Below are 27,820 nucleotides of genomic sequence, written 5' to 3' on the forward strand. Positions count from 1 at the left end.
CAGGGATTTTAGAAACATATGCTTCAGATTTTTATAAAAATACATTTGTGTCAGTGTTATGGGCAGGTTTGAGGGAACTGTATCTGACTCCATAATTTTATATCGGCCCCCACTGAAAGCCACCTCAAATAATAAAGGAAACTCTCAAGGAAGAGGGTGTGAGCTCCACGTTTAAGAGGGATTTGCATAAGACAACCTCCAGCGCCTGTGTTCACCTTCTTGGTAATCTGTGGAATATTCACCCACCAATATCCCATCACCATCCCATCATTCCAACAACTACTCTCCCCATTTTTCCTCAGCAGCAATTTTGGGACCTTATTGCACTCACAAATTGTGCGGGGAAAGAAATAGAGCAGTGAATATTAGGATGAAACCAAATTATAGAGATTCTTGAAAAACGGAATGGGGATTTAAACTTATTAATATTAGTAATAAATGACTGAGACTAATTATAGTGAGTTCAGAATCCTGAGTCCTAGTCCATTTTCTTTTTACTAGTGAACTATTTGATTTGATTTGGAAGTCGCTCAGTTGTGTCCGACTCTTTGGCTGGACTGTGCAGTCCATGGAATTTTCTAGGCCAGAATACTGGAGTGGGTAGCCTTTCTCTTCTCCATTATTGAACTGCAGTTTATTTAAATATTAGTTTCAGGTGTGGAGCATAATGATTCAGTATTTCTGCGGGTAGTACTGCATTGTAGGATATTACAAGATAATTATAGTTCCCTGTGCTATCCAGTATATCCTTGTTGCTTATCTATTTTATACATACTAGTAGTTATACATAACTAGTAGTTAATCTCATACCCCTAATTTGTCTCCCCCCTTGCCTCTCTTCATTACTACGTGGGCTTTCCTCTAGTTGTGAAGAGCTGTGGCTCCTCTAGTTTCAGCATGCAGGCTTCCTGTTTTGGTGGCTTCTCTCATTGTGGAGTACGGGATCTTGGGTGCATGGGCTCAGTAGCCACAGCTCCCGGGCTCAGTAGCCACAGCTCCCAGGCTCTGGAGCACAGGATCAATAGTTGTGCCCAGGCTCAGCTGCTGCGTGGTGTGTAGGATCTTCCCGGACTGGGGATCAAACCTGTGTCTTCTGCATTGGTAGGCAGATTCTTTACCACTGAGCCACCAGGGAAGCCCACACATGAATTTTAGAATTAGCGTCTCCATCTATGAAAAAAAATATATACCTTTGGAGTTTTGATAAGGATCGCATTGAATCTGTTGATTGCCCTGCGAGGTATTACCATGGCAACACTGTTTTAAGTCTTCCAATCCATTAATATGAGATGTCTTTATATGTATTTAGGTCTTCTTTAAGTTTCTTTCAAAAAACGTTTTGTTAGTTTTGGTATAGAAATCTTACACTTCTTTTGTTAAATTTATTCCTAAGTATTCTATTCTTATTGATGGTTTTGTGAATGAAATGGTTTCTTAATTTTGTTTTCAATTGTTTATTGCTAGTGTATAAAAATACAGCTGATTTTTTATTGAAGTATAATTGATTCACAGTGCTCTGTTAATTACTTCTATACAGGAAAGTGATTCAGTTATACATACATATGCCTTCTTTTTTATGTTCTTTGCCATTATGTTTATCACAAAATATTGACTATATTAACAGTTCTCTGTGCTATACAAGACCTTGTTGTTTATCCATCCTATACATAATGGTTTGCATCTGCTAACCGTAACTCTCAATCCATCCCCCTTCTGCTTACCCACCCCCTGGGAAACCACAGTCTGTTCCCTACGTCAAAATACACTTGATTTTTATATGTTGTCACATGGAAGAACAAAATGGCAACCCACTCCAGTATTCTTGCCTGGAAACTCCCATGGACAGAGGAGCCTGGCAGGCTGTAGTACATGGGTCACAAAGAGTCTGACACAACAGAGCAACTGAACCACATTATGAAGCCTTGCTTGGACACACTCATTAGTTCTAGTGTTTTTTTCCCCAACATGTAATTTAGGATTTACTGTATTGAAGACTGTGTCATCTGTGGTTGAGATAATTTTCTGTTCCCCAATCAGAATGATTTAACAAAGGCTGTCCCATTGACCACATGTTCATCAGTTTCCCCCTCTGAGCCATCTTTTCAACTGAGCCTCTAACTTGATGGGGATCTTGTCTTTAATCAGCTCAGCCCAGCCCAGTCTTAGCCGAGAATCCTAAGTCAGTTTAAGGAGAATTCCCCCTACCTTTGATATCTGATCAAGTTCCTCATACCCCACTTTTGATACGTAAGCCTTTGACCTGCCTTAAACAGAAATGCTGTTAAGCCAGTTTAAGAAGAATTTCCCTCCCCTTGATGTCTCTTCTTGGAAATTTTCCATCGACTGACGCCCTCACTCTGCTCACTGGCTACGAATCTGCAGTTGTCTTTGCTGAATTTGGAGTTAAACCTGATCTCTCTCCCTAATTGTGATCATCTTAACAGCCTTTTATTTATTTTTCTTACTAGTCGCCCTGACTAGCTCCTCTAGTACAGTGTTGAATAGAAATGTTGAAAGCAGACATCCTTGTCGTTTTCCTGTTCTCAGGGGGAAAGCATTCAATCTTTGACAACTAGTGTGAAAAGTGAAAGTGTTAGTTGCTCAGTTGTGTCCAACTCTGCAAACCCATGTGCTGTAGCCAGTCAGACTCCTCTTCTCCAGGCGATCTTCCCAACCCAGGGATCGAACTCAGGTCACCTACATTGCAGGCAGATTCTTTACTGTCTGAGCCACCAGACCTTGCCTTTTTGACAACCAGGTTTAATATTTTAATATTAACTATAGGTTTTTCATATATGCCCTTTATCAAGTTGAGAAAATTCCCTTCTGTTCCTAGTTTGTTTAGTGTTTTTATCATGAAAAAGTATTGGATTCTGTCAAATGCTTTTTTTCTGCATCTATTAAGATGACTGTGGTTTTTGTCTTTTATCCTGTTATTATGATATATTACTTTGGCTGATTTTCATACATTAAATCGATATTACATTCCTGGGATAAATCCCACTTCGCCATGATATATAATCCTTTTTATATGTTACAGATTTGATTTGCTAGTGTTTTAGTGAACTGAGGATGTTTATGATATTCATAAGAGACGTAGATCTGTAGTTTTCTTTTCTTGTGATATCTATGCCTGGCTTTATAGTATTACTGACCTTAAGGAAAGAACTGGGAAGTGCTTCCTCCTCTTCTATTATGTGGGACAGTTTTTAAACATTTGGCAGTGTATTTGTTTCCTTGGGCTGCCACAACAAACTATGTGGCTTAAAACAACAGAAATTGATTCTTTCATGGATCTTGGGGGCTCAGCAGTTTGAAATCCGAATGTTAGCAGGATTGATTCCTTCTGATGGCTCTCAAGTAGAATTTGTTCCTTGCCTCTCTTTTACTCCAATATGATCTCATCTTAACGTGTGTCTTAATGAATCTGCAAAGACCCTGTTTCCAAATACCTTTACACTCATAGGGTAACAGGTGTTAGGACTTGAACATATCTTTTGCAGGGCTCATTCAGTCCACAGCAGGTAGAATTTACCAGAGAAGGTCTAGGCTTCCCATCGTGGGAAGCTGTTGTTTATATTTTTTATTACTAATTCAGTCTTTACTTGTTATAGGTGTTCAGATTTTCAGTTTCTTCTTGAGTCTCTTTCAGTATTGTGTCTCCCTAGGAGTTTTTCCATTTCATTTAGTTTATCTACCTTGTTGAATTGTGCATAATATTTTGTTATAACCTCTTTTACTTCTGAAAGTTCAGTAATGATAACTTCTCTTTCATACTTTCTTTAGAGTTTGAGTGCTTTTTTTTTTTTTTGGTCATTCTAGCTAAAAGTTGGTGAGTTTCAATGATCTTAAAGAAACATTTTCAGTTTATTTATTTATTTCTGTTTTATTTGTTTATTTACTGTTATTTTTCAGAGTCTGCTACTCCAGTTTTTGTAACTTTTCTTCTGTTTCTCAATCTTTATATATAATTTTTCAGGTTTAGTTTCCTCTTCTAGTTTCTTCAGGTAGGAAGTTAGGTTGTTGGTTTGAAATATTTTCTTCTTCTTTTTTTTTTATAGGCACTGTCTGGTATAATTTCCCTCTAAGGTAGTTTTCACTGTCTCCTTTCTAATTTGATATGGTGTGTTTCTATTTTTATCCCTCTCAAGATTTTTTTTCTAATTTTCTTCATAATTTTATCTTTGGCCCATTGGTTATTTATGAAAATGTTGTTTTATTTACACATAGTGAACTTCCAAAAATTCCTTCTGTCAGTGATTTCTAATTTAATTCCATTGTCATTAGAGAACATAACTTGTATGATTATCAGTCTTGTTAAAATTATTGAGACTTGCTTTTGGTGTAAGAAATGGTCTGTCCTCGTCTATCCATAGAGAAATGTTTCATGTGTACTTGAAAAGAGTATGTTCTGCTATTGTTGGGTAGAATGTCCTGTGGATATCATTTAGATATAGTTGGTTGATAATTTTCAAGTCTTCTATTTCCTTATTGTTCTTCTATCTAGTTGTTCTATCCAGTATTGAAAATGAAGTATTGAAAGCTCCAGCTATTATTGTTGAATTGTCTGTTTCTAATTCTGCTACTTTTTGCTTTATATTTTAGAGTGGATATTCTTTATTTGGTTAGACATTGTTCTCATTCTTTAATTCTTTAGACACAGTTTTCTTTAGTTCTTTGAATATATTTCAGTTCAGTTGCTCAGTCATGTCCGACTCTTTGAGACTCCATGAACTGTAGCACGCCAGGCTTCCCAATCCATCACCAACTCCCAGAGTTTACTTAGAACCATGTCCATCGTGTCAGTGATGCCATTCAACCATCTCATCCTCTGTCATCCCCTTCTCCTCCCTCCTTCAGTCTTTCCCAGCATCAGGGTCTTTTCCAATGAGTCAGTTCTTCACATAAGATGGCCAAGGTATTAGAGTTTCAGCTTCAGCATCAGTCTTTCCAATGAATATTCAGGACTGATTTCCTTTGGGATGGACTGGTTGGATCTCCTTGCAGTCCAAGGGACTCTCAAGAGTCTTCTCCAACACCGTAGGTCAAAAGCATTAATTCTTTGGCTCTCAGCTTTCTTGATAGTCCAACTCTCACATCCATACATGACTACTGGAAAAACCATAGCTTTGACTAGACAGACCTTTGTCAGCAAAGTAATGTCTCTGCTTTTTAATATACTATCAAGGTTGGTCATAACTTTCCTTCCAAGGAGCAAGCATCTTTTAATGTCATGGCTACAGTCACCATCTGCAGTGATTTTGGAGCCGGAGAAAATAAAGTCTCTCACTGTTTTCATTGTTTCCCCATCTATTTGCCATGAAGTGATGGGACCAGATGTCATGATCTTAGTTTTCTGAATGTTGAGCTTCAAGCCAACTTTTTCACTCTCCTCTTTCACTTTCATCAAGAGGCTCTTTAGTTCCTCTTCACTTTCTGCCATAAGGGTAGTGTCATCTGCATATGTGAGGTTATTGATATTTCTCCTGCAAGCTTGATTCCAGCTTGTGCTTCTTCCAGCCCAGCGTTTCTCATGATGTACTCTGCATATAAGTTAAATAAGCAGGGTGACAATATACAGCCTTGACGTACTCCTTTGCCTATTTGGAACCAGTCTGTTGTTCCATGTCCAGTTCTAACTGTTGCTTCCTGACCTGCATACAGGTTTCTCAAGAGGCAGGTCAGGTGGTCTGGTATTCCCATTTCTTGAAGAATTTTCCACAGTTTATTGTGATCCACACAGTCAAAGGCTTTGGCATAGTCAATAAAGCAGAAATAGATGTTTTTCTGGAACTCTCTTGCTTTTTCAGTGATCCAGTGGATGTTGGCAGTTTGATCTCTGGTTCCTCTTCCTTTTCTAAATCCAGCTGGAACATCTGGAAGTTCACGGTTCACATATTATTGAAGCCTGGCTTGGAGAGTTTTGAGAATTACTTTACTCGTGTGTGAGATGAGTGCAATTGTGCAATAGTTTGAGCATTCTTTGGCATTGCCTTTCTTTGGGATTGGAATGAAAACTGACCTTTTCCAGTCCTGTGGCCACTGCTGAGTTTTCCAAATTTGCTGGCATATTGAGTACAGCACTTTCACAGCATTATCTTTTAGGATTTGAAATAGCTCAACTGGAATTCCATCACCTCTACTAGGCTTCGTAGTGATGCTTCCTAAGGCCCACTTGACCTCGCATTCCAGGATGTCTGGCTCTAGGTGAGTGATCACACCACTGTAGTTATCTGGGTCATGAAGATCTTTTTTGTACAGTTCTTCTGTGTATTCTTGCCACCTCTTCTTAGTATCTTGTGCTTCTGTTAGGTCCATACCATTTCTGTCCTTTATGGAGCCCATCTTTGCATGAAATGTTCCCTTGGTATCTCTAATTTTCTTGTAGAGCTCTCTAGTCTCCCGTTCTATTATTTTCCTCTATTTCTTTGTATTGATCACTGAGGAAAGCTTTCTTATCTCTCCTTGCTATTCTTTGGAACTCTGCATTCAAATGGGTATATCTTTCTTTTTCTCCTTTAAAACACTGATTTAAAATCTTACTTGTCAGGTATCAGGGATTCCTCGGGACAGTTTCTCCTGACTGCTTTTTCTCTTGTGGATGAGCCATATTTTCCACAAGGTGTCAGTAGTACTTTAAGTAATAGCAATTATAGCAGTTATTTAGCATGGGACATCTACATTTGTTAAATATTATGCAAATTGGTAGTTTCCCTGGTAATCCAGTGGGTGAGAACTCCATGCTCCCAATTGGAGGGGCCCAGGTTTGATCCCTGGTCAGGGAACTAGATTCCACATGCAGCAACTAAGACCAGCGCAGCCAAATAAATAAATGTTTTTTAAATATTATGCAAATTGGGAGTATACTATATTTATCTGTTCCCACTATAAGAGTGTGTGTTCTTAATAAGTGTGAGTCACTCAGCCGTGTCCAACTCTTTGCAACCCCACGGTCTATAGCCCGCCAGACTCCTCTGTCCATGGGATTCTCCAGGTAAGAATACTGGAGTGGATTGCCATGCCCTCCTCCAGGGAATCTTCCCGACCAAGGGATTGAAACCAGGTCTTCCACATTGCAGGCAGATTCTTTACCATCTCAGCTACCAGGGATGTCTTAAGTAGTTGACAAATTTCATATATTTTTCAGCACTGCCTTCCGTATTTTACCATCTGCATTTTTATTGTCTTCCAGCCTACTGCAGAGTTACTTAACTATAATACTGAAGTGTACGTTTTGACTTCTCAGAAAATTCAAAATATATTAGAGAAACTGGGTCAGCAGGGGGCAGCACAACCTTATAGTGTTTAAAATTTGGTCATTCGAATGGACCATTCAGAAACAGAAGAGTATAAAGACAGTGTGGTACATGATTTTTCAAGTTTCTCAAGCATTCACATCCTGTATTTCAAAGAAATATTATTGGTAACCCAAATATATAAAGTATTTTACTAACAGAGCTCTTACCTTGTAATATTTCTTTATAACATCAAACAGTAAGAATAATGGAGCTGTTTCTTGAACAAGAAAATGTAGAATAAAAACTTTGAGATAGTATTAATATATTTCTATCTTACTTTTATAAATAAAGAAATTGAGTCTCGAGGAAATTTAAAAATATGTCAAAGGTCATACAGATGGCAAAATGTCAGAGCTTGCATATAAATCCGTTGTCTTACTTCAAAGCACATGTGTGGGTACGTGCTCAGCTGCTCAGTCATGTCCGACTCCTTGTGGCCCCATGGACTATAGCCCACCAGGCTCCTCTGTCTGTGGAATTTTCAAGGCAAGAAATAGCACAGATACTTACAATTATACAGTTGTTGATAATACGTTTTTAATCTTAACGTCAGCTCTTAAATTCAATCCAGATTATTTTTTTAGTATTACACAACAAAAACTAAGTCTGACTCACACAGATAAAGGGTCACAAGTGGTGCCTCTTTGTAAACAGCTTGCTGTGCAGTCTCCAAGTACTACTTCCAAATAAACAGAAATAGAAAGCAGGTAAATCTTTAGTCCAAAATACAGAATTAAACCTTCAATCAAAATGAATGCAGTAGTGTTGTCTAGTTTGTTAGCGTTCAGTTCAACTACTAAGAAAATAGACAGTTTTTACAAGTTTTTCAGGTAAAGCATGGAGATGCTAAGAACTTTGCGTCAAGTCGCGTTTCGTAACTAACAAACCCCAGCGGTCTGACTCCAGAATGTGCTTTTCTTACCGGCATGCTGTATCACCTCTCTATTTATGTGCATTTATAGTTATTATTTTAGATTTTAAATAGTTTAAATTATTTTTTCAAAATGAAATTCAATAGTTTCCATTAACCACAGTTAGAAAACCAGTAGCTGTTGGGTAATAGAATATAACAGAAATTTAGGAAGCATTTGGTAATACTCTGTCGGCCAAAAAGTTCATTTGAGTTTTTTGTAAGAGTTTACAGAAAAACCTGAAAGAACTTTTTGGCCAACCCAATAATTTTGGGCTGTTGTTATCATTCTATTTCAGTTTCCAATAGTAAAAAAAAAAAAAAATTACATTTCTAGTAAGAACACAGATTCAGATCATCTCATTTAAAACAAATTGTTTAAAGGAAAAGTTTAACATGTTTGGAATACACTAGGAATTGCATTGCATAGGAATAACTGTGATTCTAGCTCTCTGTGAGCTTAGTGACCGATTTTAAACAGCTTACACCTCCCACGGATGTTTATGTGAGGAGTTGTATGTATGTCTGGGGTGCAGCATCTGTACTACCTTAGCAATAGATATTTCCAGTGACTCAGATACCTTAGAGAAAAAAAGCTTTTGTGGTTTTCAGAAATATGATAGATTATTAAGAAAAGAGAAATCAGCTCCATTTATTTTGAAACAAAAGTCCTGGTTCTTATGTGCTAAAGCTGTTTTTCAGGTTACAAAAATCTAATATGATTACTTCCACTATTTAACATGTTTCTAGATCTCCAATAATAATCAAAATAAATTATAGTAAATCATATATTTTTTAAGTCTATGTTTCCTGCAAGGTAAAAAGTTGCAATTTTTTTTGCTTAAGATGTAAAATGTACCCAAAGACAGACTACAAGTACTTCTCAAGGAGAGACCTATCTGTCACTCGGCCAACAAAGCAAAATGTGACTTTTGCCCAAGCACTCAGTCATGCCCATGTTTGGCCGTCTGGTATTTTTTCTAAGGCGTCAGCCTGAGATGTCGCTTCCAGTTCACAGTGCCTCTCTCTTGCTCTCCACTGCTTAGAGAGCAGGTCCAGAATTTCCTACTCCCACATTTCATGGTTTTCACAACTTATTCTTTTTATTAAACAGTATTTGTTAAGTGCTTGCTGAGTGAGAAGTACTATACTAATTTGGGGACATAAAAGACGAATAAAACAAAGGTTCTACCTTCAACAGACTTAGAATCTAGCAAGAAAGATAGAAAAAGCAATGGTTATAGTTTATGATAGAAATGTTGACCTAGTTAGGTGAGTAAAATGTGGCTTTAGTCTTACTTTCTACATTTTCTATCCCTCCCCATATACACCAGCTGCTGCTGCTGCTAAGTTGCTTCAGTCGTGTCCAACTCTGTGCGACCCCATAGACGGCAGCCTACCAGCTCCCCCATCCCTGGGATTCTCCAGGCAAGAATACTGGAGTGGGTTGCCATTTCCTTCTCCAATGCATGAAAGTGAAAAGTAAAAGTAAAGTCGCTCAGTCGTATCCGACTCTTCACAACCCCATGAACTGCAGCCCACCAGGCTCCTCCGTCCATGGGATTTTCCAGGCAAGAGTATTGGAGTGGGGTGCCATTGCCTTCTCCATACACCAGCTACACCAGATCAATTTTTTTTTAATCAAATGTGCTGTCCACATTTAGACCTTAGCTCATTTTGCTGTCTGAAATGCCCTTCCCTGTGCCTATTGAAATCCTGTTAGGGCCTACTTCAAAATCTGTTCTTAGGAATATAGTTTCTGATATTCCAGAGTTGATCAGATCTACCTGTATTCTCCCATAAACCTCTCAAGATATTTTGTTTCATAGTCTGGTTTAGGATTAGTTCATCGCCACCCCCCAGAACAGTGCTATGTGCAGAACAAACATTCAATAAGTTCTTATACTGCTGACTTCCAAAATGTTTTGTTTCTATTCTATTTAGTTTCCTTCAGTAAGATAAAGAAAATAATATTTGCTCTGTTAATTACTTTTTTGCAAGTAGCCTGAAGTCTGGTCACAAATAAATCAAGATTGTAAAATGAATTTGAGTATTTCCAAAAAATATTAAATAAGCTGAGAATATAAATATTGGATATGGGGGTGCAATGGCTACTGTTGGTTTTCTACCAGCATCTTGTTCCCTACTTCTTCTTGGTTCTTTCCTTAGAAGTTGTTTTGTAGAATTTACTCAGCCTTCAAATGTTCTTTTGATGAATTTGTTAGGGAAAAAGTGGTCTCCCCGTCCTACTCCTCTGCCATCTTAGGACCGCCTCCCAGTTCTTTCCTTAAATAACGTCTTATTTTGTTCAGGTAGCCAAACCTAAGTAATACAGAATTCCCAACAGAGAAAAACAATCCCTCTTGAAGATGAACTTACATTAGAAAGGAGTATAGGCAGAAAGAAATAACCCACCATGATGACAGCAGGCCCAAAAAATAGATACGTTGGCATCTCTAGGACATAAATTAATAGGACACTGTTGTTACTATTGTTGTTTTTGTTCAGTGATTAAGTCTTGTGTGACTCTTTGCAACCCCATGGACTGTGGCATGCCAGCCTCCTCTGTCCTCCACTATCTCCTGGAGTTTGCTTAAATTCATGTCCATTGAGTCAGTGATGCTATCCAACTATCTCATCATCCGCCACCCCCTTCTCCTCCTGCCTTCAGTCTTTCCTAGCATCAGGGTCTTTTCCTAGGAATTGGCTCCACACATCAGGTGGCCACAGTATTGGAGCGTCAGCTTCAGCAACAGTCCTTTCAATTTAATAAGACATTATGGAAGAGGTTATAAAATAAATATGCTTTAAATGAATAAAGAACTAAAAGACGTAACAGAAACCACAAGGAAAGAACAAGACAATATGGGAAAAGAGGCAGATTTAAATAATGACCATATGGAACTTCTGGAATGAAGAATAGAGTCATTAAAAATAGAACCAATGAAAAATATGAATAATATGGTAAGTAGAATGAGAATATTAAAATATATTTTCTTTTAAAAACTCCAGAATGAGAGACTAGAAATCGTAAGAGGAAACATTTGAAATACATAGATCATCAGATTGAAAAAGTGCAGGTGCTAATAAGCAGGATTATCATAAATGAAACCACATCTACCAAGGTTACAGTGATAGGGTGAACACCGAAGACAAAATGATAAGCATAAGCACAGAGGGAAGGGAAGGGAACAACAACCTGTCTAACAGAAGGCTTCTCAACAGCCCTAAACACTGAACAGCACTCTGTAATATCTGTATGGAGCCAAAGCAAATAAACTACCAACTTAGAATATTATAGCCACCTAAATTATTGCTAAGGAAGGGGGCATATTCCAGTGTTTTTAAGCAAAGACCAAGAGAGTTTAGCACTCATGGTTCATTGCTGGGATAATTACTCAAGCATGTACTTGTATAGGAAGAACATTGAATTGAAAAGGAGGATATAAGATAGAAGTAACTGTGAGCTGAGAGATTATTAAGTGTGCAGAAAATCTAAATAAGCAGAGATAGAGCAAGCAGAAAAATACTAGCAGATATGGACGGTCTGATTTGATTTAATGTATAACAAGTTTAATTTGATGTGTATGTATGGGACCTCTACTTAATCAATGTAAGCATGTGTAGAGTAGTTACAAATGTCAGCCATACATATGTCAGGCCACAAAGGAATTCTCCACAAATAACAAGGAATTAATATATAAACTTCATTCTTTGACCACATTGGATTGAAATTAGAACTTCCTTCAACAAATATCTCTGACACAAACATACATTATATGCCAGACATCATCCCGGTTGTTTTGTGTACTGAGTACATTAATGAAAAGTAGACATAAATTTTACCTGCACGGAATTTAATTCATTAGTGGAGAGGGAAGACTTGGGATACAGTAAATATAATATGTATGCAGTATGTGAGAAGGTTATAATGATAGTGAATGGGAAAAAAGGTAGGCAGGATCAAGAGTGCTAGTCGGAAAGGAGTTGTGATTTAAACAAAAGGTCACCATAGGCAATGCAACTTGTGGGCAAAGACTTAGAAGAACTAAAGAGTTTGTCATTTGCATATCTGGAGAGAGAACATTGCAAGCAGCTAGAACAGCTCATCCTGAGAGCCCAGAGAGTGTGCGATGTTTTCAGGGAAGAGCGAGTAGGCCCCTTTAGCTAGAAGTCCATGGTTGAGGAGCAGAGTGGTAGGAGAGGTCAGAGGGAGACCTCATGCCCCGCCCATCCCTCACAGCTGTATGCAGATAAACAACAAACTCTCTAACTCTGGGTCAGAGAAGAAAGCATAATGGAAATCAGAAATGGTTAGAACCAGACAAAATGAGAACAGAATTAAATTTATGCCCTACAGATATAACGATAATACAGAGAAATGTATAGCCTTAAATATATTTGTAAGAAGAGTGGAAACTGATGAGTTAAATATTCTTCAACACAGGAAGTTAGAAAAGGAAAAGGAGGAGAAATTAATGAAAAAGAGTAAAGAGGTTTAGGAAAAACAAAAGCTGGGTTTTTTTAATTGCTAATAAGTTAGATAAACCTCTGGAGATATTGATCACGAAAGAAAAACATTACGCTAAGTGAAAAGGGGGACATAATCTTCAATTCAGTGGAAATTTCAGAATCATAAAGAGAATAATTCTAGAAAAACAAGTTTGAAAACTTAGATGAAATGGGCAATTTTTTGAAAATATGAATTTCTTAAAAGTGATTCAGAAGTAATAGAAAACTTGAGATGACTTATTACCATTAAGAAATTTCAATCAGCAGTCTAAACAGATTCTCATAAAAGAAAGAAAAAAGATGGTTGAGTTTCAAAGGCAACTTCAATGAACACATAACTCTCTTGGAATAATACCTGTTTGATGAAATATATATACATAGTTTTTGTTGTTGAGTTCAATTTAATACAGTATTTAGCTTGGGGCTTCTGCATATATGCTTATAATTGAGATTTGTTTATAATTTTATATTCTTCTTATCTAGTTAGTATCAAAATTATACATCTCAAAAGAGAAGGGTACTTTTGTATACTCTGAAATAGTTTATGTAGCATAGGAATTGCTCAAAAGCATGGGAAACATTTTATAAACTTTATAAACCAATCTCACAAGCTCAAACCAAGCTTTCACAAGCATGTATGCAGAAATGCCAAATTAAATATGTTCATATTGAATGTAGCAAAAAGAATATGTGCATATATTTATACATACCTACCCTTATGGCAGAAAGTGAAGAGGAACTCAAAGGCCTCTTGATGAAAGAGGAGAGTGAAAAGGTTGGCTTGAAGCTCAACATTCAGAAAATGAAGATCATGGCATCTGGTCCCATCACTTCATGGGAAATAGATGGGGAAACAGTGGAAACCGTGTCAGACTTTATTTTTTGGGGCTCCAAAATCACTGCGGATGCTGATTGCAGCCATGAAATTAAAAGACACTTACTCCTTGGAAGGAAAGTTATGACCAGCCTAGATAGCATATTAAAAAGCAGAGACATTACTTTGCCAACCAAGGTCCGTTTAGTCAAGGCTATGGTTTTTCCCGTGGTCATGTATAGATGTGAGAGTTGGACTGTGAAGAAAGCTGATCTCCGAAGAATTGATGCTTTTGAACTGTGGTGCTGGAGAAGACTCTTGAGAGTCCCTTGGACTGCAAGGAGATCCAACCAGTCCATTCTAGAGGAGATCAATCCTGGGTGTTCATTGGAAGGACTGATGTTAAAGCTGAAACTCCAATACTTTGGCCACCTCATGCAACGAGTTGACTCACTGGAAAAGACTCTGATGCTGGGAGCGATTGGGGGTAGGAGGAGACGGGGACGACAGAGAATGAGGTGGCTGGATGGCATCACTGACTCGATGGACATGAGTTTGAGTGAACTCCGGGAGTTGGTGATGGACAGGGAGGCCTGGCGTGCTGTGGTTCATGGGGTCGCTAAGAGTCGGACACGACTGAGCGACTGAACTTACGTATACATGTAGAAATTTAGATAAAACCAGGAGTTTTTATGACCATTTCCACTGAATGCTGTATTCAAGTATTGGTACTACAAAAGATCTTGTTTTTATTTGTTTTACAATTAATTTATGTTGTATCTTAAATCTTATCAGTACATCTTCAGTGTTAATATGAAAAAACTTTCTGTATGAAAGAGAAAGTGAGAATTTTTCCCCTTTCCCCCCCTGTTCATTAGCTAACCTGAATATCAGAGCTCTGCTCCACGAGTGTAGTAACATTCCCTTTTGCTGAACCATCATTTCCTTTTCTTTGGCTCTTGCAAAGCTAATGACCTCAGAACAAACACGGCAAAGAGACCGAGGGAAGTAGTCACGGTTGGTGCAATGGCAGCAGCATCACCGGCTCCTCAGTAGTAGGGTTGATAGTCCTCACTGAAGGTCACGGGGGAAATGCAGGGCGAACAGTTCAGTTGAACAGGCTCTGTAGTAGACATCTGTTTTCTCTGCCTGGCTTCCGTGTCTTCCTGTGGCCGCGGTATCCAGATTTTGCTTGGGAGACCAACCTGCCCCTGTACTTTTGATGACGTGACTTCATTCTGGTTGGAGCAATCAGGATGCTATCTTCCTCTTTCCCAAAATACTCAGAGCTGCTGAAAACTATCTGGCAGCTCGGAGCAAAGAGTCTACCTGCAAATAAAGCCAAATTTGGGAAACAAACCCAAGGAATGGCAGAGAACTCTTTTCCTAGTGACACGGGTTGAGGCCTGGACCCGTGAGCATCTGAAGCTGTCCTTGTGTTAACTGTTGTATTACAGAAGCTGTAAATTCCCATGTGTGTGTTTAGCTCATGAAAGTTGGTAGTTTGATGGTAACTGCCAGAAGCTTCTCAGCACCAGCCTTCCCTGCAGGGAGGGAGACAGACTGGTGTTCTGCAGGCTGAAATGAGTCTCCTTCCTTGTGGAGTGCAAGGGCCCACGCAAACAGGGGGAGGGCTTGCTGCTACCTTCCAGCTCTCTTGGTCCTCCCTTTAGGATGCTTTTTGTCTTTGACCCTCCTGTGTTTTTGGTAGGGAGCTCTTGGTGGCCTCCGCAACCTGTTGCTTTGGGGGCAGACCCTGTCTGGGAACGCCAGTTCCTCCCCTGCCAGGAGCCATTGTCTGTCACTTGCAACCGGAAGTATCCTGATTCCAATACCACTTTGAAATGTAAACGATCCACCCACCCCTTGCTTACACTGGACTGGGGAGGGAGTGGAAGTGGAAGAGGGGTCAGATGTGGAGCAGTTATGCTGCTCTTGCTTCCTCCTTCCTGAAATTGCCCCTGATGAGCTTCCCAGGCGACTTGGTCAGTGAAGAATCCACCTGCAGTGCAGGAGGTGCAGGTTCGATCCCTGGGTTGGGAAGATCCCCTGGAGGAGGAAATGGCAACCCACTCCTATATTCTTGCCTGGAGAATCCCATGGGCAGAGAAGCCTGGCATGCTACACTCCAGAGGGTTGCAAGAGTCAGACACGACTAAACCACCACCACGTCTCCTCCTTACATTGTCTGACTGGTGCTCATGACCTGGGGCTAGGGAAGGGCGCTAAGTGCTGTAGTGGGAGACTGTCCTCTGTTACACTTCAGCACCCTCTGCACCACCATCACCCCATTTTTAGGAAAGTGTAATGGAAGCATTTCATGCTGTGCAAATTACCTTAAAAACCAGAAAATATCTTTGAGGCATAGGGAAAATAAATTCAACGTGAAATATTCATCATAATTGCCATTATAGAGTTCAGCAGTTTTACCTTAAAAATACTGAGTAGAAGTGGTTACAAGTAAGGTGAAGTCAGTTTAGTATTAATAAAAAAACTCAGTACATTTACGTAATAGTTCTGTTGTATTATATTTTTAAATCTTCTGTTTTTCTCTCTATATTTACAAGTTCCTACCTGTTTTTAACCTGTTAGCATAAGGACATGTAATGGCTATCATAAGCACTAATTCTGCTTATGGTAAACATTATATAGAGTTGGTTTATTTCTCAGAGAAATTAAACCATTTTTTTCCTACAGAATTGCTTGTCATCCTTCACCCTAGGGCAGAGGACTCGAAAAGAAGTGAAAAAGAAATGAAGTATTATGTTATATGGGAAGAAGTTGTACTTTCACTTTAGGGAGCCTGTGGGACAATTCCTTTAAGTAGACCCAATTATGATTGGGGTTTGTTTGACTTTGGGTTCATCACCTGCAGTTACTGCCACCAACGCAAGCCCTAGTGCTGAATTAATGACGGAGTCTGCAGCGAGAGTGGTAGAGATTCCGGAATGCACGCTGAATGGAGCCGCCTGCCCTGAGGAATCGTCGAAGGAAAGATGCCACTTGCGTGTAGAGTGTCTGTGTTTAATTTGTCTTGACTCCAGTTACTCTATTTATACTGCTGTTCTCTACTGCTTTCATTGTGCTCCGTGATCTCCCTGCGCTGCCACACCTTTGCCAGCCCTGGATCGGCAGTTACACCGATGGCAGTGGAAAAGACCGTGAGATTTGCACTTTTTCTGAGGTATACATTCAGAATGAACTCCTCAGAAAATAGTCTTTTTTTCTGTTAAACACTAACTGTATTTCAGCAGGGCTTACTGAAATAAAATGTGATCACCAAGGATCTTACCACTCTTTTTTTGTTGGGCTTGGAGACAAGGACATTTTTGCAGCAGTACATGGGGAGATAGCTGTTTTTCTTAGGAGCAAGAAAGACCTTTCCCAAGACTTTCCTGGGACATCACTTAATGACCTTAATGTGTGGATAAGAAAACATTAGGTTCTTTTATTATTATTATGTGACAGTAGGTTAACATGAAAAATACTACACTATGAAAAATGCATTTCACAATATTCTAACAGATGCTGCTAGGATAATAGCCTAATGTAGCGAACGCACCAAATGTGCTTGAGCATGTTTCTGACACTATTTTCATAAGTGATGATATATCCTAATTGAAACTTACTAAAATTATGTTTTCTCCTCCAACTGTCATGAAAACATACCAAACTATGTATTTTGTGTACCCATGATTTAGGAACATAAGATGTATCTTTTTTTTTTTTTGGCTTTCTCCTCTGTGGTTTAGAGTTAGATTTGACAATAGGAAACTTTTATCCCTCTCAATATTAGTCCAGTGAGTTAATACAATCCCCAAGTAAGTATTAATTCTCCTTGATGACTTGTATAAGCCAACCTAAATTCGAACTTGAAGACTTGTATAAGACATTTTTAGATTTTTTAAATCTAAACATCTAAATCTATAATTTTTAAATCTAAAAATTTGTTGTAGAACAATAGTAGTTCAATTCAGCTCAGTTGCTCAGTTGTGTCCAGCTCTTTGCAACCCCATGGACTGCTGTACGCCAGGCCTCCCTACCCATCACCAACTCCTGGGGTTTACTCAAACTCATGTCCATTGAGTCAGTGATGCCATCCAACCATCTCATCCTCTGTCATCCCCTTCTACTCCCACCTTCAATCTTTCCCAGCATCAGGGTCTTTTCTAATGAGTCAGTTCTTTGCATCAGGTGGCCAAAGTATTGGAGTTTCAGCTTCAACATCAGTCTTTCCAGTGAATATTCAGGACTGATTTCCTTTAGGATGGACTGGTTTGATGTCCTTGCAGTCCAAGGAACTCTCAAGAGTCTTCTCCAGCACCACAGTTTGAAAGCATCAATTGTTTGGCGCTCAGCTTTCTTTATAGTCCAATTCTCACATCTATACATGACCACTAGAAAAACCATAGCCTTGACTAGATTGACCTTTGTTGGCGAAGTAATGTCTCTGCTTTTTAATATGCTGTCTAGGTTGATCATAACTTTTCTTCCAAGGAGCAAGCGTCTTTTAATTTCTTGGCTGCAGTCACCATCTGCAGTGATTTTGGAACCCCCCAAAATAGTCTCTTACTGTTTCCACTGTTTCCCCATATATTTCCCATGAAGTGATGGGACCAGGTGCCATGATCTTAGTTTTCTGAATGTTGAGCTTTAAGCCAACTTTTTCACTCTCCTCTTTTACTTTCATCAAGAGGCTCTTTAGTTCATCTTTTAACTCATGGAGTGAATCCCTTTAGGAATGTGCAAAGAGAGCCCTAAATATTTTTATCATTATTTTATCCTAAATATTTTATCATATTTTTATACAGTTTTTATCATTATAAATGTTGTATCCTTGTGTCTTGTAATTCTTTCAATAAAACTTTTTTCTTGTGAAACCAAACAGATAGAGGGCTTCCCAGGTGGCTCTAGTGGTAAAGAACCCAGTTGCCAGTGTAGGAGACAGAAACATACGCGCATTTGATCCCTGGGTCCAAAAGGTCCCCTGGAGGAGGAAATGGCATCCCACTCCTGTATTCTTGCCTGGAGAATTCCTTGGAAAGATGAGCCTGGTGGGCTGCAATCCATAGGTTGCAGAGTCAGACACGACTGAAGCGACTTAGTATGCACACACACAAACACAGTAGAAATTGGAAAAGACAGACATGTCCAACCCGTGTAACTACCATCCAGGTCAAGAAATAAAACATTGCCTGTACCCCCAGAAACCCCCAGTCACTCTTTCTTCTCTCCCCACCCCTGGGGTTAACCACAGTTTTTACTTTTAAGTTAATCACTTTTTTACTGTCGTTATCATTTTACCATCTATTCATGCATCATGCATCTGAAATACTTCAGTTTAGTATTATCCTGGTCTTTCTTTGGTTTTTGTTTTGGGCTTTTGTTGTCGAAATTTAAATAAATGGAACCATATAGCTAAGTATTCTTTTAGGTTCAGCATTTTTCACTCAAAATCATGTTTGTAAATGTAGTTATAATTAGTTTCATTGCTGTCTAGTGTATGTATACTGTATGTGCAGTACAGTTGCTGTATTTTATGAACTCACCACAAATTGTTTATCTGTTCCACTCTTCAGGGCCATTATAAATAATGCTGCTAAGGACATTCTTTCGTATGTATCTTGACAAGCATTACACATATTCCTGATGGAGATAAGTATATGGAATTGACAGATACTATGGTTTGTGCATTTTTAACATTTTGAGAAAGCATCACTTTACATTATAACCGTTGGAAAATGAGGCCTCCCATTGCTCTGTGTCCTAACCACAGTATTGTTTTAGCCCATCTGTTCGTTATGTAGTGTTACCTCATGATTTTAATTTTCTTTTCCTTGATTATTAATGAAGTTGAACATCATTTCAGATTTTTATTGACCATTGTTTTATGAAAGTTCTGGTTCAAGTATCTGTGAAGTGTTTTTATATTGTCTTTTTCTTACAGAGCTATAGGTACTTGAGCTAAATATTTGGAATTTGAGCTAATCGTGAACTATATATATTTCAGACCTCTGCTCCTACCTGATGATTTTGCCTTTTTGCCATCCTAAAAGTCTCAATTGAAGCCCAGGAATTCTTACTTTTAATGTTGCTAGGTTCACTAAAGTTTATGATTAACACTTTTCTGTCTTCTTTAAGGAAGTCTTCCCCTACCCTGAGATGGTGAATATAGTCTATTATAATGTATAGGTTTATCATTTTACCTTTTATATTTAGAGCTACAGTTGGAGTTTTTTGGTATATTTTGAGGTAGGGTTAATTTTCATTTATTTCTGTGTCAATAACTGGTTGTTCTATCACTATTTATTAAAAAGACTGTCCTTTCCCCTCTGCTTTATAGTTATACCTTTGTTGTAAATTGCATCTATTATGTGTAATTAGTGGGCTTTCTATTTAATAATCTTTTATGCATTGTTTCATCACATTGTCTTAAATAATGTAACTTTATTACAAATTTTGATAGTAGAGTGGAGCGCCCTATTTATTTACCTTGTATTTATTGTGGTAAGAACATTTAATGTGATATCTAGCCTTTAACAGATTTTAAGTGTACAGTGCAGTATTGTTAACTGTAGATTGATTGATCATTGCACAGCCGGTCTCTGGAGCTCACTCATTGCGCGTAACTGAAACTTTATACCCACCGAACAACGACTCTCCCTTTGGCCCTCTGCCAGCCCCTGGCTGCCCCGTCCTACTCTCTGCTGCTGTGGCTATCTTAGATATCTCACGTGAGGGGAACCACACAGTATTTGTCTGCGACTGACTTGGTTCACTTAGCATAATGGCCTCCAGGGTCACCCGTGTTGTCACAGGTGGCAAGAGTTCCTTAAGACTGAATGCTCGTCCATTGTACCTATATACTGCATACATTTTAGAATTAGTTTGTCAAGTTCCACACAAAAAGCCTCTTAAGGTCTTTATTTATTATGGTTACATTTAATCAATTTGGAGAGAATATTGCAAAATTGAACCTTATAATTCATTAACATAGTATATGCAGCACTTTTAAGTTTCTCTCAGTAATATTCATGGTTTTCTGTATAGAGTCCTTGCATATCATTTGTACATTTATTCCTAGATATTTTATATTTTATCCTCTAATAAATGCCGTTTCAAAATAAGTTTTATTTTTTAATTTGTTGCTGGTATATGGCAATATATGGATTCTTAAATTTTACCTTTGCAGCTGTGATACATCTGCAGACTTTCGATTTCACGGTGGCGTAACTGTATAGGATGCACGTAAGGCCATTCCAAGTCACTGTACCTTTTATTTCATTTCATTGCCTTTCGTCAGGCTAGGACCTTCTCTTCCTGGAATCTCCAGTGCAGCACTGACTACCAGTGGTGATGGTTGGCATCACCGTCACATTCCCAATTTCAAAAGGGAGACAGTGAGAATTTCTGCTGAGGATGATGTTATCTGTTGCTCAGTTTGGTTTGCTCAGTGTTTATTTAGTGTTGAATCTAAGTTTATGAATGAGAAAATTCTGTAATGTTTTAATAACGCCCTGTCAGGTTTTGATCTTAAGGTTTGGCTATTTTTGTTCAGCCACACCACGTGGTATGTGGGATCTTAGTTCTCCAACCACAGGACCTCCAGGGAAGTCCAGAGGTTTTGCTGCTTTCTTATGGGAAACGGGGGAATGTGTCCTCTTTTCCTACTATCAGAAAGAGTTTGCGTAAGACTTCTTTACCAACTGGGCCACAAGGGAAGCCCAAGAATACTGGAGTGGGTAGCCTATCCCTTCTCCAGCAGCTCTTCCCAACCCAGGAATTGAACCGGGGTCTCCTGCATTGCAGGCGGATTCTTTACCAACTAAGCTATCAGGGAAACCCTGCATAAGACTAGTATTATTAATTAGAAATCACTGTTGAAGCCATCCAACTAAAGTTTTTTGTTTTATTTTCTGTTTGTTTTGGAAATTTGTTTAATTACTGATTCAGTTTCTTCAGTAAGACTGTTCAGATATTGTATTTCTTCTTGTGTCTATTTTGGTTAGTTGTCCTGTTCCAAGAATATGTCTATTACATCAGAATTTCAAATTTGTTGAAAGAAAGCTGTTCTTACTCATCTTTTAAAAATCTTTTCATGGTCTATAGAATACATATTAGTGTCTCATTTCATTGCTGATATTTTTTTATTTGTGCCTTGTCTCTTATTTTCTTAATTGGACTGTCTAATATTTATGTATTTTTGTTCATCTTTTCAGGTAACTGATTTTCATTATTGTTTAGGTACTCATGGGTTATTTATAATTGTATCCTTAAATTTCCAAATTTATAGGAGTTCTTTCTTCACTAGAAGATAGTTTGCATTTATAGCTGATTTTTGTACAATTCTAAGTTATTTCCATCATTTGAAATTTGTTTGCTTTTTTAATACATATTTTTGTAAAAGTCTATTGTGAAAAAAAGGAAAAAATACCCACTACGTGCTTGAGAAAATGTATATTCTGTAGTTGTAGCATATAATGTTCTGCATATTACCATTAGGTCAGTTTTACTTATCATGATATTCAAATCTTCTACACCATTACTGTATTTATTTGCCTCCTTATTTGGTCAGTTACTGAAAGAAGTATGCTGAAGTATCCCACTGGTTGTAGATTTGCCTGTTTCCTTTCTCGTCCTGGCAGTTTTTGCTTTCTAAATCTTTGCTTTTGAGCCCATGCATGCAAATTTGGAATTACTTTATTTTTCTGGTAAATTTGAAGCATTATCATTATTCCGTGTACCTCTTTATCTCTAGAAATGATTATTGCCTTAAAGCTAACCTTGGCTGATACCAATGTAGCTGCACCAAATCCCTTTTGGTTATTATTTGCGTGGCAAATATTTTCCCACCTTTTTTTTTTTCCACTTTCTCTATGTCAGTGTTTTACATGTCAGTTTATAAATAGCAGAATTTTTGCTTATTTAATCAAAGTCTGCCAATCTGTGTCTTTAAAGGCACAATTAAGGCATTTACATTTAATGTAATTGAGTCTACATCTGTGTCAGTCTTTTAAGGTCAGTAAATCTTTAAACAATTTTTTTGCATTCAGGAAAGAGTTCATTAACAGCTATGAGTTTAAGAAATTTCTCTCTTCTCATTTGTATACAAACATGCAAGAATTTATGAAACCTCATCTCCTGTTATTCCTTTGACTGTCATATGATGAAAAGAGATCCAGACACCAAAATATGCTAAAAACATTTCTCATCTAGTATTTTGGGAATTTTGCTTGCAGCTCTTGTCTTTATCATGATTTACCTACCTCATTCCAATAGACAGGGCATTACCAACATATCTATGAATATATCCTTTTTTACAAAATACTATAAAGATCTCGTTTTTGATTGCAGGGCTGTGACTCCCAAATGAGTGTGTCGGAAATGTCCTGCAGTGAAAGCACGTCCTCCTGTCAGTCTCTTGAACATGGCTCAGTCCCAGAAATACTCATTGGTCTGCTCTATAATGCCACAACTGGAAGGCTATCCGCAGAAGTGATAAAAGGCAGCCACTTCAAAAACTTGGCAGCAAACAGGCCACCCAGTGAGTGAAAACTTTTCTTAATTCTAGTGTTTTCTGTACTTATGGGATTCTAAGTGTTAGGGCTTCAATCCTATCATTTAGTCTTAACCAATCAATAATGGTGTAATCATCAGCTAATCTATTTCATGTTTTCTATTTCCAGTCATTTGGGAAGTAGAAAGATTTGAAAATCAAAATACTAATTGTAAGCTGACAAGACTACATTTTTCAGCATCTTCAGAATAAATCAGCCCTATCATAGCCATTATCTTCTAATACCAGAAAAAGTTATGAGTATTTTTTTAGGTAATAATATTCCACAAATATGATGAGGAATATATATAGCTGTTGTTAACTGAAGATGAATGTGTTTTCTGTCTGCATGCAGTACTATGAGCTAATGTGTGTCCTTCTGTATTTTTCCTTATTGTCTGCGTTAACAATTTTAAGAAAAAAAAAATGTTTCTTTACATTTTTCCTCCTCTAAAATTATAAATCAGTACTGCCAGCAGAGTCTTATCTTAAATGAAGTATGCTTTGCTTTTACCAGGACACAACGAATAAGGAAGAGTTTGATGTTTATACTGGATGCTAGGAAAGGAAAGCTAGGTGGCATACATCCCTCTACCCTGCCCATCAGCTTGTCTCCCCTCTCATCTCTCTCCTAGTGCAGGAGGCGGGGAGCAGGTCAGGCACAGAGAGATTGTCACAGTATACCTCCAAAGCTGTTCGTTGTTACCTATAGAAATGAACTGGGAAAGTAGCAGCTTCTTTATATTTCTGTAAAATTAAAGCTGTTGATGGCCTCAACTCAAAATTTGAAAGGAAATCTTGAACAGTAATGGCACCCTTAAATTTGTTTCATGATTTCTCACAAACTTGCTGAAAGCAGCATTTTAGTCCAGGTAGCAAATGATTGTTGGAGGAGGGGAAACTTTTTCCACCCTTGAGTTAACTTTACTTCTAAGTATTCTAACAATTATTTTTTCAAGCAAAGTGAAAAGTCATAGAAATATATTTAATGTGCCCTCAGTAGTACTGGAAACCTTGCTTCTCACATACATCACACAGTGTATCTGTCCCTGCATTAAAAAGTCAGAGGCCAAAATTAGGTTTATATTTCCACCCTTGGACGAATGACCTAACTCCCCTAAGTCTGGTTCCTTATGTGTAAAATTAAGGTTGCATCTCACAGGGTAATTGTGCTACTCAAATCAGACAAAGGCACATAACCAGGATGCAATTATTATTGTCCCCTTTTTCCTTTCAAAAGGAAAAATTCAGAGGAAGGAAAGAAGCAATTACTAAACAGCTTTGGAAGTCTGACTTGGTTATCTTCATTAATCCACACTAGGAAAGCAAACTCAGATGGCCTGGGAAGTAACTTAAATGAGCAGAATTTGTAAATAAAAGATAAAATCATGGAAAGACCTGTGACAAATGCAAGAGAGCACTGTACTCTTGCTTGAAACCAGGAGAAAGTTTTACTTGATTTGTTAAACTTGGAGTGTTTTTGAAACACTGTAACAGATAAATCATTATTTGAGATTACATTTAGTAACCAGACATCTGTTTGCCATTCCTACTCAGCCAATAGTTTAATTTTTTGACACATCTTTAACTTGAAATGCTAGGAAGGAGCAGAATAAAATGATCGGTTTGTCTTTCTGTCCCTGCTGAAGCAGAGAAACATTCATCAGAACTAAAATGAAGGATCGGGAGTAGAGGCTGGAGTGGATAATAAACAAGAGATTTGCATCCACAACACAGAATATATCTTATAGCAATTTCCATTATTTTAGATTTAGAGCTTCAGGATTAGGACAGTTACTGGTATTAGCCGGGAGGTAGCTAGTAGGTAAATACAAGTTAACATTAATCTTTATTATATGAAATAAAACATTTGTAAGGTAAAATAGAAGACAGTTTTATCACTTTGTCTACTGTATATAAGATTGTGACCCTTCATGTATACCTGGGTTCTAAGCTTTTAACTGTGTTATAGACTGACTAATCCAGTTTTTAATCTCAAAAGAACAATGGTAACATTCAGGAACAAAAATTTTAGTAGTTCTATTTTTCATAACTTAATTTTATATTACATTCGGAGTAATAAAAGTGTTGGAAATGTTAAATATTGCATGGATAAACTTAAAAATTCAGCAAAATAATAATTATAATGATCTTTTAATGACTTTTATTCAGTCTTTTATAGTCTGATAATTTGCATGATTCTATGTTCAATGTGCTTTAGACCACAAGGATATCATGATAAAGATGTCCCACTTTAAAACAGTGTAATTTTTGTTTAAGATTGCACAATGACCTTAAAAATTCTCATTCCATGAAATTTACCCAACATACCCTTTGTTCAACCCTCTACCTGAATTAAGATGCTAAGGTTTTGTGTTCTTCCACTCCAGTGAACAGCGTTTCCTCTTTAATTCTAACCTTTGACCCTCTTTCACCCAACAATTGACATCTGGTCATTATTTCTTTTACTGCTTTCCACCCCCTGTTGTCAGATGGACTGTTCTGTTGTCTAAAACACTTGATAGGTGGACAGGTTTATATAATCCGAGGTGAGTTCCTGTAGAGGCTAATTGGATGTTGTCTTTTCATGCAAAAACAAAATACCCTAAAACTTGCCAGCAGTGAAGCTGTCCACCATGTTGATTTCCAAAAAATGCACATTTATTATCTGTGGTACTTTGAATAAAACTAACTTAGAATTTATCTCTGATTATGGATGATGGTATTCAGAGTATCTATAAAATTAGCAAAACTTTTAAAATTAAAGGTTTTAATTTTTATTCATTATATTGATTCATGTAGAAACATTTCGTTAAGAAATATTGAAATTTTCATAAAATTAATTGAAATTTCGATATGAAGTACACATGATGGATCTACATGCTGAAGGTCATTTGCATGAGTTCTGAAGGAACTGAAAACACGGTTGTTTGAAATGAGGGTTTATCTCCTAAGTAACCAGGAAATGAACTGTTACGTTTCACTTGGTACACTAAACATCACATCAACTTTTTTTTAATAATTCATGAAAATAGTTAAGATACCATACTTAAAATTTCACATTAAATTGTGCCAAAAAGGAATCCTGTAGTATTTATTTTTAACCATCCAAAAAGCACATTAAATGTACTCTTGCATGAAACCAAGGAGAAAGTTTTACTTAATTTGCTAAACGTTGAGTCTTTAGTGCATTTGGCTTCATTTCAGCCCTGAAATGTTTTAAAAATGTATTTAAAAACCACATCCATGCAGAGATTTTTTTGACATTTCATCCTAAGCTGTTTCGATGTCATCTTTGCATTCTTGTCTTTCTCTTTTCCTCCTTACCATTTGCCTTCATTTCTGTTTGTTTGTTTATTCTTACACTCTGAAAACACAGTGGAATGCTTTACAGTGTTGTGGCTAACTGAGCTTGCTAAGTGTTTATTAATGCTATGATGTCCTGCTTAGTGAAGCTAAATGGGGGTGGGGATGGGCAGGGTGGGTAGTGGGAGGTCGGGGGTGGGGGGTCAGGGTAAGGGAAGGATTATGAGGTATACCTTTAAATTCTAGAAATAGTGAGGTTAAGATATTATTACCCCCCAAAGATTTTATGCCTACTTAGCATTCTCTGTACTTGTCACATTTTATGATCATGTACATCAAAATGGAATTACTAGATTTCTACTAAACATGGTATACACCATATCCTTATAAAGTATGAGTACTTAACCTCATCAAGTATTACAAGAAAGACATTTTGAGTTTGTTTCAAATGATATTTGTGGTATGTTTTGTTTTGTTTTTTTCTGTAGATACATATGTTAAATTAACCCTACTGAATTCCATGGGCCAAGAGATGTCCAAATGCAAGACATCCATCCGCAGAGGGCAGCCAAATCCGGTGTACAAGGAAACATTTGTTTTTCAAGTGGCCCTGTTTCAGCTGTCTGACGTGACACTGATACTCTCAGTGTATAACAAACGCAGCATGAAAAGGAGAGAGATGATAGGCTGGGTTTCTTTAGGTCTGAACAGCTCTGGAGAAGAGGAACTCAACCACTGGACTGAAATGAAAGAGTCCAAAGGACAGCAAGTCTGTAGATGGCATGCATTGCTAGAGTCGTGATGACCAGGAGGAAGGAGCAATTGCAGTTCAAGGCAGCAGCATTTCTGAGTGCAGCGCTACTGTTTTTACCTAGTCACCGTTAGAAGAGCTATTCTTTGAAGAATCATCTTTAACATTCTCCCCAAGAGCTTTAAATTCTGTGGAACAGACGTCTAACACTGACATAAATGAAGAAAAGATGGGTCTCTAGCAGAGCTTGTTGGAGAAAATGAGAAACTTGCATCCTCTTTGTTAAACTAACAGTCCTCCAGAGCTTTCAGAGCATCCTTTTGGTTTGAAGTTAATTTTACTGTAGCAAAAGAGCCAGTAATGTCATGAAAAGTCAAGATTATAAATGATTTTGAAAATCAGAATTTTTAGTTGCAGCACTCTGTTAGTGTCACCCTACATGTTATCCACAAAACTGGCTCGTCCCTGGTGTGTGTAATGTTCTTTAATATGAGAAAGTCATCCTGCATCAGTCAAGTCTAATGGTGAAGGCGGTCAGTCACATTGTAAATTGTTTTATTTCAGCTTATTTTCCTTTTTGTTGTGCCTGAGTTCTTCTCAACAGCACTAAATCTAAGTGCAAGCAAGTATTCATTTTCATAAGGGAATTTTTTTATGTATTATTTTAAGAAAA

The 27,820-nt window shown here is 37.7% G+C and overlaps 1 protein-coding gene across 2 annotated transcripts in view; it reads left to right on the top strand.

Moving 5' to 3' along the window:
* SYT14 (synaptotagmin 14) overlaps positions 1-27,198 on the top strand; it is a 146,377-nt gene extending 119,179 nt beyond the window's left edge. Inside the window, exons 5-7 of one of the 2 annotated variants that reach the window (XM_088845025.1) lie at positions 22,889-23,078; positions 25,583-25,639; positions 26,885-27,198. In XM_088845025.1, the coding sequence (XP_088701151.1) occupies positions 22,889-23,078; positions 25,583-25,639; positions 26,885-27,198 (561 nt within the window). The remainder of the gene's footprint in view (positions 1-22,888; positions 23,079-25,582; positions 25,640-26,884) is intronic. The other variant, XM_055418788.2, reaches the window with a different exon arrangement.
* Positions 27,199-27,820: the final 622 nt, after the last annotated feature.

This window comes from Moschus berezovskii, chromosome 17 (assembly GCF_049115385.1).
Source record: "Moschus berezovskii isolate FMDL1 chromosome 17, NW_MosBer_1.0, whole genome shotgun sequence".
NCBI classification, from domain to species: domain Eukaryota; kingdom Metazoa; phylum Chordata; class Mammalia; order Artiodactyla; family Moschidae; genus Moschus; species Moschus berezovskii.